Source organism: Mesocricetus auratus, unplaced genomic scaffold, assembly GCF_017639785.1.
Source record: "Mesocricetus auratus isolate SY011 unplaced genomic scaffold, BCM_Maur_2.0 Super-Scaffold_4256, whole genome shotgun sequence".
Taxonomy (NCBI): Eukaryota; Metazoa; Chordata; class Mammalia; order Rodentia; family Cricetidae; genus Mesocricetus; species Mesocricetus auratus.
In genome coordinates this window covers 89,383,815-89,396,228 of record NW_024429182.1, presented here as the reverse complement: position 1 = coordinate 89,396,228, position 12,414 = coordinate 89,383,815, and the positions used below count along the sequence as shown (strand labels likewise).

The 12,414-nt window shown below is 44.3% G+C and overlaps 1 protein-coding gene across 4 annotated transcripts in view; it reads right to left on the bottom strand.

The window, feature by feature from the left end:
* Nucleotides 1-12,414, bottom strand: part of Scube2 (signal peptide, CUB domain and EGF like domain containing 2) — a 66,328-nt gene that overhangs the window by 29,175 nt on the left and 24,739 nt on the right. For 2 of the 4 annotated variants that reach the window (XM_013117482.3, XM_005075689.4), the window contains exons 9-14: nucleotides 12,093-12,215; nucleotides 7,314-7,430; nucleotides 5,946-6,068; nucleotides 5,374-5,490; nucleotides 5,051-5,137; nucleotides 3,050-3,154 (exon numbers count right to left, since the gene is read on the bottom strand). In XM_013117482.3, coding sequence (XP_012972936.1) covers nucleotides 3,050-3,154; nucleotides 5,051-5,137; nucleotides 5,374-5,490; nucleotides 5,946-6,068; nucleotides 7,314-7,430; nucleotides 12,093-12,215 — 672 coding nt within the window. The remainder of the gene's footprint in view (nucleotides 1-3,049; nucleotides 3,155-5,050; nucleotides 5,138-5,373; nucleotides 5,491-5,945; nucleotides 6,069-7,313; nucleotides 7,431-12,092; nucleotides 12,216-12,414) is intronic. The other 2 variants (XM_040756500.1, XM_021230460.2) reach the window with 2 other exon arrangements.

The following is a 12,414-nucleotide window of genomic DNA, read 5'->3' as shown; positions in this document are numbered from 1 at the left end:
TAAAAGATATTTTTATTTTTATTTATGGATGTATGCCACATATGTACAAGTGATGAGGAAGCCAGAAGAGGGCATTGGAGTTTGAGTTACAGGCAGTTGTGAGATGACCAACGTGGGTGCTGAGAACTGGACCTGGGTCCTCTAGAAAAGCAGCCAGTGAGTGCTGAGTCACAGCCATCTCTTCAGTCCTAGTTTATATTCTTAAAGAGCTAACCACAACGCTTAAATGGATTAAATTAGAATTTGTTTTCCGTTCTATTTTTGTGGGGTGTGTGTGTGTGTTTCTAAGACAGAGTTTCTCTGTGTAGTCCTGGCTGTCCTGGAACTCTCTTTGTAGACCAGGCTGGCCTCCAAACTCAGAGATGTCCTGCCTCTGTTTCCCAATTAAAGACGTGCACTGCCACTGGCTCCCCACATCTATATTAAAACTATGTTCACATTATTCATTTATGTTGTAGTTACATTTTTGTGTGGTTACACACATGTCACAACTCACATGTGCCATAGGTGGTGGCATGTGGAAATCAGAGGACAACTTGCAGGAGTCAGTTCTCTCCTTCTACTGTATGTGAGGGTCCTGGGGCATCAAACTAAGACTATGAGGCTTGGCAGCAGGCTCCTTTGCCTGCCGACCCATCTCACCGGCCCTAGCACTATTTTTATCTATATATTTTGTTTTTATACAAATGTTACTCTGTGGTCCAAGCTGACCTAGAATTCCCTATGTATCAGAGGTAATCTTGAACTCACAACAGTCTCCTGCCCCAGCCTCCCAAGTGTTGGGATTACAGGTGTGAGTCACCATGTTTAGCTCCTCCCACTATTAACATCTTTCTTCAACACTGGTCCAATCTACTAAATAAACTCCAGACCAAATCTATTTTTTTAAATAGTACTTTCCTGGGCTGGAGAGATGGCTCAGTGGTCAAGAGTTCGTACTGGTCCTGCAGAGGCCCAGGGTTTCAGCCTCAGCACTCACATTAGGTGGCTCACTTCTACAACTCCAACTGCAGAGAGAGTTGACTCCTCTGGGCTGGGCAGGCACCACACTCACACACACACATACTCACATACACATCCACACACACGTGCACATAATTAAAATTAAAATAAGTCTTCAAACATAAGTAATAAGTAATATGGGAGCTGGAGAGATGGCTCAGTGGTTAAGACCATTGGCTATTCTTTAGAAGACTTAGGTTTGATTCCCAATACCTACATGTGGCTCAGAACTGCTTGTACTTCCAAGAGATCAAACGCCCTCTCTGGCTTCCATGGGCACTAGGCATACATGTGGTGCAAAAATACACATGAAGTCAAAACACCCATACACATAAAGTAAAAATTTTTTAAATAATAAAAATACTTTCCTAATTAAAAATTACAAGAAGTTGATTCAGCCCTAAACAGGACATTCATGTCACCCCTGTTAAGGCCCAGGGAACATCTCGGAAGAGGGGACAGAATGAACGGAAGAGCCAGAGAATGAACGGAAGGCAGGGAGAAGGGCCGTGAAATACTTTCTTCTGGCCACGACACAGCCAATGCTATCATGATCTCACAGCAGCTGCAGCTACCTGCAATGGGCCTGCCAACAGTCAATCATGGATCTCAGAGGGGTTCACGGGTCCTATCCCTCCCTACCAAACCATGTACTGACAGATTCTGGGGGAGGAACAGTCATTATCTTCAGCTGTGTGCCTACTGATGTGTCCAACAGCTTCCAGTAGTTAACTACAAACCCATGGGCAAACAAAAGGCCCTGGTTAAACTCAGTTGGTCAGAAAGTAAAACAAAAAGGCATGAATGTGGGAAATTGACTCATAGGGAAGGAGAGGGGATAGGGATGGGAGGGAGGTAAAGGGTGGAGGGGTGTCTGTCATCAGGAAGCACTGTATACATGAGTGAAATTTTAAAAGAAATTTAATAAAAGTTAGAGAAGTGTAAGTATGAAAAGAGAATATGAAAAATACAGAAGAAAAAAATCAAAATCACCCACTTTTGTCCTACCCAGACATAATGATATAGTCATTAGTAGCTTTTTCTTCAACTTTATTTATATACAATTTCAATTAGTTAGACATATAGAATTCTACTGTTCCTCCTTTGTCTCTTTTTTATTTGTTTTTGTTTTGGGAGTCAGAGTCTCTATGTGTAGCCTTGGCCACCCTGAAACTCACTCTGTAGACCATGCTGGCCTCAAACTCAGAGATCTGCTTGCCTCTGCCTCCTAACCCTGAGTGTTGGGGCTAAAGGTGTATGCCACCACACCCGACTATTGCCTCAGCCATATAACAAGACACCTTTCTATGTCGTTAACATTCTTTGAATAATGTAACTAATGGGTATACATGTTCCATCAATGGAGACACCAAAATGCATCTTGACTGTTAACCAGTAGGTAGCCAAAGTAGCTAGCATGAGCTTTAGGTTCATTTGTTTCAGGGTATACTTGAGGGGGAAAACCTCCCTAATCTATGTCTTGATTATCTTAAGCTCCAGAAGTATTCTCTGAGGTTCTGGTGGAAAGGAACACCAGGGAAGAAAGCAACACAGTCAATTTGCTTGTTTCAGTAGGCATAGTCATCCTTGGAGATGACATTTGTTTTACTACTGCCCCAGGGGGCCACAGTTTCCAAACACCAAGGCAGCAAGAACACTGGATATTCTATCTTTGTTCACCAATGTTATCATTTCCAAGTCAACCCATGTTTTCACAGCTTATTCTTCAACCAAGGTCTAAGATTAGAAACTTTAACTCAATGCAGTCACAAGTGGCTGATTCATCTCAATTTCCACTGACTCGTATAAACTCTAGTGTTTCCCCAATGACCTCACAAAGGCCCTCCTGAGGTACAACCCCAGAACTGCACAGGGGTTAGGGCAGGCTCTGCTCCTCCTAGAGAGAAAAATCCCTGCAGATTCTGAGTAGCTCAGTGCCATCTGACAAGTGTTTTATCAGCTGGACAGCCATCTCCAACTCAGCTGGTCACAGGTCCCTCACCCAACATGCAGGCAAGCTCCCTGCACCGGCCATCTGATTCCATACCTGGTAGTGCTGGTCGCAGGCCCTCGGGAGACAGCTTGGCCTTTTGCAAACTACACTTGCCTTCATTTAGCTTAAAGGTTACACTTGTCCTGATGATGACGACATCTTCAGAAAGAAATAAGTAAAAGTAATTACCTTCATAGGCAAAGGAAGAGAACACCCAGTGGGTGGTAGTAAGCTCCCACTGGCTGGGTCTCACCACACGCTGTAGCTGATGAATCCCTCTAACCCTTGAGATGATCCACTAAAGGTGTGCGTGGATCATGGAGTGTCCATTACCACAGGGTAATGCATAGGGTCACCTGGAGCCTCCTCAGAGATAATCTTATCTCAAGGGAGAGATGGATCCAATGTTCAGATGTAACAGAAAAAGGACCTCAAAGAGTCTCCACAGCCAGGTGATTTTTGTGTCTTCCTGAGAAGAAAGGCAAGTATCCTCCTGCTCAAATCTGAGTAAGATTACTGAGGGAAGTCTCTTCTAGGTGTGGCTTCCCAGAGAGATCAGGATTTGAGGGAGCTGCCAGTCCAGAAGGGACTACCACTTCTGGGTTCTGGGATGGAATGAGTACAGAACTCTGTTCTCCCAAAATTGATCTTAACTATACATTGGGCTGGAACCCATGCCTTTAATTGAAAGCTTTCTGGTCTGTGAAAACTTCAGCACCTTCCTTAATCTTCCCCAGCTCAGGTTCCTGTGTGTTAAATGCACACAGCTAAGCACCTGTTTTACCAGGATATTGTTAAGGATGAAATGAGATAATGGCAGAAATAAATGTTTAGCTGGTTGCCTGGTACATAGTAAGGACTGTTAGCTATTTGCTTGCTGGTGTTTAGAGCATCCCAGATGACCAAGGAATTACCACTGGGGAAATTGGTGTCAGACCATGTTGTGTCCTCTGGCTTAGTCCTAACATTAATCAGAAAGGGCAGCAAAAACAGCACTTAAGACTCTGAATTCAAACTGCTTGAGTTCAAAACCTGGCTCCTCTATTTCTTATCTGAGTCACTTTGAATAAGTCTTCCACCCCTCTGGGTCTTGGTTTCTTTGGTTAATGAGAATAATAATAAAATTGATGCAGCCAAGTGTGCATATAATCCTATAATCCCAACACACAAGCAACTGAAGCAGGAATGTCATGAATTCAAGGTCATCCTGAACTACATAGTACATCCCAGGCTAGCCTGGGTTACAAAGTGAAACCTGCCTCCAATATTTAATGCACAGTTTCAAGTGGATTAAATAGCCTATTCAGGGACTGGAGAGATGGCTCAGCAGTTGGGAGTACTTGCTGCTCTTACAGAGGACCCAGGTTCAATTCCCAGCACCCAGTTACTGTCTGTAACTACAACCCAATGCCCTTCCACAGGGAAAACAAAACACCAATGCGCATTAATAATTTAAATAGCCTATTCAATGGAATATAGCATAGAGTAGATGGAGTATTTTAACTTCTAAAACTACAATCTTTCTTGACATTTCAAACTTTTAACATCTTTATAATAATAGACTTCAAGATATAATGCGGCTCTCATTTTGGATAGTTTTTGTAACAAAATGGCAAATGTGTCCTTATCTGGGAAGCTGAGGACTCCAGAAAACATTGGACTTTTATTGTTAGCACTGTGACAAACTAGAGGAGGTTCAGGTCTCTTTCTTGAGACAGAACTCCACTTCCCCTGCTCTGTCCATGCCACCTCCACCAATGCCATAGGTGTCAGGTATGGTCCCTACTGGACTGTTAAAGTGCTCTGGAATAGAGCATATGGACCTCTTGTCAATACGTGACCCACCCAGGCGGAACAGGACCTCCAAGTACACAAGGGACACTCAGTAAGTATGGTTTCCACAGGCAAATCAGAATCCAACACCACAGCTGTGGGCAAGAACACCCTGTAATGTGCCCAGAAAAAAGCAAACAAAGCCACCCCCATTAGCAGCACCCCATGAAAGAAGCCCACTGAATGCACTGAGCCCCTGCAAGAACACAGTTTGGTAATTACCCCCAAAATCAGAGTCATTTGATTTTTGCTGTCTGCTTCTGAGAGAAGAGGAAGAGCCGCAGCTGACAGAGTAGGCCTCTTGCAGTCCTGACAGATAGAATGTGGAATTGTCAAGATGACAGACTATCTTGGTATCAACTAAAGTCGCCCCCTCCCCAACTCCAGGTAAAACTCCACCAGAAAAATACCCAGGACATGGGCTCTCAAAGCAAGGGCCTCTGCTGGCTGAGAAGCATCTGGCCCAGAACCAGAAAGCCCTTTGAGCGTATCTGACACCCATAGGCCCTGCCATGAGAACCTTCCCAGGGATTTACGCCACTCACCTGAGGAGAGGTGAATGCCAGAGTGACATCTTAGGAAGCACCTGTCTCCTCCACCACTCTTACCACAGTGCAGGGACACACTGGGTGCCATGCTAGTGGGCAGGAAGCCCTTCACTTCTAGACAGGACAAAACACAGATACTTAAGGTAACAGAAGCATGGATGCAAGTGTGATGAGAGTCACACTTGTGTGATGAAAGCACCAATGGCCTAGTCTTGAGCAGAGACAGCAGAGCTGACCTCCCTCCCCAGCCTCGCCCAGCTGACTCAAGCCCCTCCTCCCGCTGAGGCCCAGGAGGCACTTGTCTGTTGTTTGTTCATGCAAAGAAGCAACCACGAAACCGAAGGAAGCACCAATCCATGCAGAAGCACAGCTCTAAATGTGAAGGAGCCTGCAAAGTATCTCCTGCTTTTTGGACCTGTTAAAGACCAGCTGCTGCTGCTGCTTCAGAAAGACTCCATGGGAAGGCGGGCTTGGGGCACAGTGGGGTATGGGAGCATACAGAGTCTCAAACCTCTGGACTCGGTGAGCCTGTAGCCACATGTGAACTATGGAAGGACGGAGCTTCTTACCCACACAGTCCTTTTCATTCCAGTGGAGCTTGTACCCTGGGTGACACTGGCACTCGTAGCCACCCACTGTGTTGATGCAAACTTGCTGGCAGCCTCCATTATCGACACAGCACTCATTGGTGTCTGTGGAACAAAAACTGTCTCCTGTCACAATAGTACGTAAGGGCTGACTACCTCTCCCTTGAGGAAGAAGCCGTAGATGAATCACATCGTTGACAGACAGTCTTTTCAGGGACATGTACTTGGCACCTGCTGATTGTACTCTATGCTCCCCACACACATGAACCTTGGTTGGAAGGTTTTAGCCATTGATGGGAACACTCAGAAGGGAACAATCCACTTTCAGATGTCCAGACTTAGACCCTGCATGGGCTTTGAACTTGAAACTACACCATCCTCTGGGCTATACACTAAGGGAGACAGACAGAATTAAGACTCACTACTTGACTGTTCCCACAATTGAGAGAGAAGAAAAGTTGTGTGCACCTACCCATGTCCAGTAAGTCGGGACTGAACCCAAGTTGGAAGGTAGCTCCCAACCAGGTTGACATCTGTTCCAGGGGTATTTCACGGAGTCTCATGATAGATGGGATAAAGTGGTGGGTATGCTTTTAGAGTACCAAGAATGTGTGGAAAGAGAGAAGTGAGACTCTGTCATCTACAGTAAAGCACCATTATCTGTTCTTCTTACACACAGGGCATGAGGATTGGTAGGAAGTATTCCAGCCCATGGTCCCCAATCCCATGGATACTTAGAATCACCACAGTGACCTTAGACAAGTTGTTCTAAGGTCTAGATCTATTCTCAATGATTGCTGATCGCTTGGAAAGCAGTGAGAGTCAGTTAGCAAAAAATCTGATTTATATATAGCATAGTCTACTTGATCTTAAGGGTATGAGACATGAGCATACACTGTTAAATGGACACAGAATGAAGAGATGCGTCAATGCCACCTTCTGGATCCAGGCCCTAACAATAGGGCTTGAACCAAGACTTTGCAGCCTGTGCACAGGCAGAGCAGAACTACAAGTTTGCTGGGTACCCCAACAAGCCTCTCTGAAGGCAGCAACATTATCTTCTGCTGAAAAGGATGGGATATTGTCCCAGCTCCTGCAAGACCTCCATTCTCCAAATATGAGCACAAGTGAATTCACTGATGAATCCAAGGCCAACAGAACTTAGTTCCTCTGTGCTCCCTTTCATACCTGATGTGTTAATGGGGTAAATAGTAGCTTATTCCTTTTAACAAGTTCTTTTCTTGTTGCCACTGCCCAGGAATGCACTCTTGGCCCCAGTATAGGAAGGCAAGCCCTAACGGTGGCCCTGCTCCCAGGCTTGGGCTCCCCACAGAGGGGTAGTCCGCTCACCTCCACAGTGCGTGAAGCTATAGAGTGTGTACCCTCTGTTGCAGGCACAAACAAAAGTGCCAGGATGATTGATGCAGCTGTGATCACAGGTCCTTTCCAAAGAGCATTCATCCACATCTGTAATTATCAAAGAGAGGGGAGCTGATGCCAACTCTACTGTGTGAGTAGAGGTATTTGTAGCAATCACAGGTTGCTGACTATCTTCAAAAGCACACAAGTAAGGAAAACAGATCAACCTATCACTTTGCTCACTTGTATCAAAGAACATGTTGAGGAGCCCATACTAACTATCGTCATTCCTGGATCCCTTGGATGTAAATTCCTTTTTTAAAAAGATTTATTTTTGCAGGGCATTGGTGGTGCATGCCTTTAATCCCAGCACTTGGGAGACAGAGGCAGGTGGATCTCTATGAGTTCAAGGCCAGCCTGGTCTACAGAGCGAGTTCCAGGACAGGCTCCAAAACAATACGGAGAAACCCTGTCTCAAAACAAACAAACAAACAAAAATATTTATTTTCATGTGCATCAGTGTTTTGCCTGTATGTATGTCTGTGTGAAGGTGTCAGGTCCCCTAGAACTGAGTTATAGACAGTTGTGAGCTGCCATATGGGTGCTGGGAACTGAACTGGGTCCTCTAGAAGAGCAGCCAGTGCTCCTAAGCCCAGAGTCATCTCTCCAGCCCCTCGGTTGTAAATTCTATTGCAAACTATACTTGCTTTGAAGATTTCTAGAACTCACAATTATTTGCAGGGCTGAGAAATTTAAGTTATATAAATTATGGTTTGTTTGGGCTTTTGTTTTTGTCAATTTGACACAAGCTGGAGTCACCTGAGAAGAAGGACTCTCAATTGAGAAAATGCCCCAATTTCTCAATGTGGACCATTTTCTTGATTAATAACTAGTGTATGAGGGTCCAGCCCACTGTGGGCAGTGTCATCCCTGGGCAGGCAATATGGAGTGGTATAAGAAAGCTAGCTGAGGGGTTGGAAAGATGACTCAGGGGAATCTGGCATTCTCACATACAAGCAGGCAAAACACCAGTGCACATAAAATAAAAATAAAGTTAAAAAAAAAGAAAGCTGAGCAAGCCATGGAGTGCAATCCAAGCAGTGTCTCTCCATGGCCTCTGCTTCAGTTCCTGCCTCCAGAGTCCTGCCTTGCTTGAGTTCCTGTCCTGACTTCCTTCAGTGATAGGCTGTGGTATGACATGTAAGCCTAATAAACACGTTTGTTCCCCAAGTCACTTTTGAGTACAGTGTTTTGTCACAGCAATAGGAAGCAAATTAACACATAAATGAAGGTAAATATATACCTAAAGATAGGTTCATAATCTAGTTTACAAATAATAAAGCTAGCTATTCATTATCATTTTTCTATTTTTGTTTGTAAATGCTTTGGTTGGAGACGATTCTGGTTTCTGTCTCTCTCATCTTTGTAGAATTACTCTTCTGGCCCCAACAGGCCAGTTGATCCTGTGTCTTAATGCCCTCTGTATTAAAAGAATTCATTAACACTAAAACCCTCAGTGATTTTCTATGAAAGATGCTGAAACTGGGTTAGTTAAGGCATAGATTGGATCTACTTAGAAAATCTCTTGGTTGTGTTATTCCTCTATGTTAATTGGTTTCTTTTTTTATCTTTTGGCTCTTTGCTCTTTGGGGAACCCGCCACCCAGCTCCCAAATAAATACACATGGTGACTTTTTCTTATAAATGCCCAACCTTAGCTTGGCTTGTTTCTAGTCAGCTTTTTAAAAATTATCCCATCTACCTTTTGCCTCTGGGTTTTTACGTTTCTCTAGTCTATACATCTTTCTTTCCGTCTTACTCTGTGGATGGCTGAGTGGCTATACCCTGGCATCACCTTCTCCTTTTCTCACTCCTCCCTCTCTTCTTGAACCTACATTTCTCCTGTTTATTCTCTCGCCTGGCAGCCCTGCCTATCCCTCTCTCCTGCCTAGCTGTTGGCCACTCAGCTCTTTATTAGGCCAATCGGCTATTTTAGACAGGCAAAGTAACACAGCTTCACAGAGTTAAACAAATGCAACACATCTTTGCATCATTAAACAAATGTTCCTCAGCATAAACAAATGTAACACATCTTAAAATAATTTTCTACAACACTTCTATGGTAGAGGATTAACATGTTACCCTTCCCAGTGCCCTCTATGTCCCTGGCTCAGTGGGGATATATTCCTAGCAGCAAGCAGGGCCATGCAAACCAGCCTCTGGAAGCTTCATATGTGGACCTGATCATGGTTTTTTGTTGTTGTTGTTGTTGTTTTGGTTTTGTTGTTGTTGTTGTTTTGTTTTTTGTTTGTTTGTTTGTTTTTTCTTTTTGTCTCACTCCCAGAACTCTTGGGATGGCTTTAACTGGTGCCTCTAAAATAGGTAAACCTGGGTCACACTTAGTGGGTGACAACCACACCATTGGACTGGACCACTTTTTCTCCATCAAACATGCCATGAAAAGATATAACAATAAAAGGCAAACATGTTAGTCAGATGTGGTAGTGTGTGCCCGTTCTTGGGAGGCCAAGGCAGTAGGATCACCGTGAGTTTAAGGACAGACTAGCTTAAGCATTTTCCAGGTCAATGAAAACCTGATTCAATTCAAAATAACAACAATAAACAGGGAGCAGGGGTTCATGAGTCAAGGAAAATGCAAACAAAAAATATAGAAGGGCAAATTCTTGCAAAGTCCTTCTTCCCTGGTTTTTCCCACAAATCCTGACAGTTTCTTCAGCAAATTCTCTCTATGCAAATATTTGTTCTATCAAGAGCAATGTATGGAAAAAGAGAAAAAGTCAGTTTCTCCCCTTGTACTTGATGCCACTCCATGAGATGTTACTAACTTCAGCCAGTTGCTGACAGAGTGCCCTCATTCAGTAGCTGACTTTGGCTGCTCACTGTGGACGCCGGCTTTGCCAAAAATAATGAGATCACTTTCCTAATTCCTTTTTAATGTGTTTACACAGCTTAGACATATTTTTTGCCCTATACATTATGAAACATTGTATGGAACAGCAAATTTGCTTTCCAAGTCAAACTGAAGCAAACCACAAAATAATTACCTAGAATTAACTTACTGAATTTAAAGAAGAATGTATCTGAACTACCTGTCAAATTATGTATTAAGAACAAAAGGAAGAAAAGCCTAGTTTGCTCTGTAAAGTGTCTTTTTTTAAGTCGTTACATCTTTTATCTTGTGTGTATATATGTGTTCATATGTGTGTGCACATGTGTATGAAGGTCAGAGGTCAGCATCAGAGGCCTCCTCAGTTGCTTCCCACCTCATTTTTTAAGACAGGGTTTCTCACTGAACCTGAAACTTGCCAATTCTGCCAAACTGGCTGGTCATTGAGCTCTAGGGATTTCCTGTCGCTGCCTCCCAGGACTGGATTGTAGGCACACCCTGCCACACTCAGCTTTGTAGGTGGGTGTTGGAGACCCAAATGCAGGTCCTCAGGCTTTCTCGGCAAGCACTTGCCCACTGAGCCGTCTCCCCGGCTCCCAATGTTACATTTCATATTCTGATTTTTATGCAGTGTTGGGCTTTGTTTTGTTCTTTGGTTTGAGGTTTTTGTGGTTCTGTTTGTTTGTCTGTCTGTTTCACTGGGTCTCTAGCCAAGTTGGTCTCAGACTTAATGTGTAGCCAAGGACAGCCTTGAAGCTTTGGTCCTCCTGCTTCTACCTCCATGTGACAGGTGATTGCGGGTGTGCGACGCCATGTGTGGTTTATGCAGTGTTGGAAGTCCAGCCCAGGTCTTTGTGCATGCTCGGCAAGCATCTACCAACTGAGTTACACCTCCACCCTTCAATGAGCCCCTGATGCTGAGATGTCTAACAAAATAGGTAAGGGGGTCCTTATTCCCAGAAATGGAACAAGATAAACAACGGTGTATCTTCCCTGAGACTTTCTTCTTATATACTGATAAGGCATGAAAGCTGTTTAAGTCAGTTGTAAACGTTGACAACTGCTGCTCACTTTATGGAGGAAGGCTACAGGTGAACAGGAGGCTATAGGGGCTGAAGAGATGGATTAGTGTTAAGAGCAGGCACCACTCTTACATAAGACTGAGTGGAGTTTTGCTCCCAGCACACACCCCAGGTGGCTCATAACTACTTGTAACTCCAGGTCCAGGGGATTGGATGCCTCAGGCCTCTGTGGACCCCTTCCATGTCCCTGCCTGCATACAGACACACACATACACATATTTAAAAAATAAGTCTAAGTAAAAGAAAGAAAAGGGAGGGGTCCAGTCTATAATCTTCCTATGAGCCAAGCAGTATTTTTTCCACCCCCCCTTCCACCCACCTCAAAGAGTAGTCATCTACTGTAAGGCCCAGAAGAGACCAACTGGTTCTAGACGAGTTGACCTCTACTTTTTGCTAGGAAGAAGTATTATCCAAATCTACAGTTTTTGCCACCAACTTTTGTCAAATATTCAATGGCAGTAAAATACATTTTAGAAAAGAAAACTGACCTCTAATGTCAAGAACCAGCCACAGCCTTGCTTGCCTCGTGTGCTCTGGTCCCTTGCTTCCGGCACACCCTGCTGTGGCCAGACCTGATAGGCTTCCTAAGGTATTCTCATGTTAACTGCTTAGCTTCCAAAACACGTGTGAGCTACACCGAGTTTCCATCCAACCTGAGATGAAGCAAGTGACTTCCAGGTTGGAGACAGGACTCCATCAGGAGCAGGGCGAGCCAGTCTCTACCAACCCAGGACCCATAAACACCTTCTCTTCCCACCTCAGCTACTGTTTCAGCACATACCTTGGCAAGACTTCTCATCTGTTAATAATTTAAATCCTTTTTTGCAGCTGCAGTCAAAACTGCCCACGGTGTTTTTGCAGAAATGATTGCAACCTCCATTCCGGGTCTGGCACTCATCGATATCTGTAACAGACAAGCACTATGGAACCAGAGGGCAACAGCTGCCTGGCTTTCCCCCAGCCCCCAAACTGCTGTTCTGTGTGTCGCTGATCCTCAGATAAAAAAACAGACCCACAAGAACACTTCAGAATGCTCGCTGATGGTTTCAATCTCACAAGCATTTTCCTGTCTGGCTGACAGACAAGTCCCTCTTCCAGTAGCA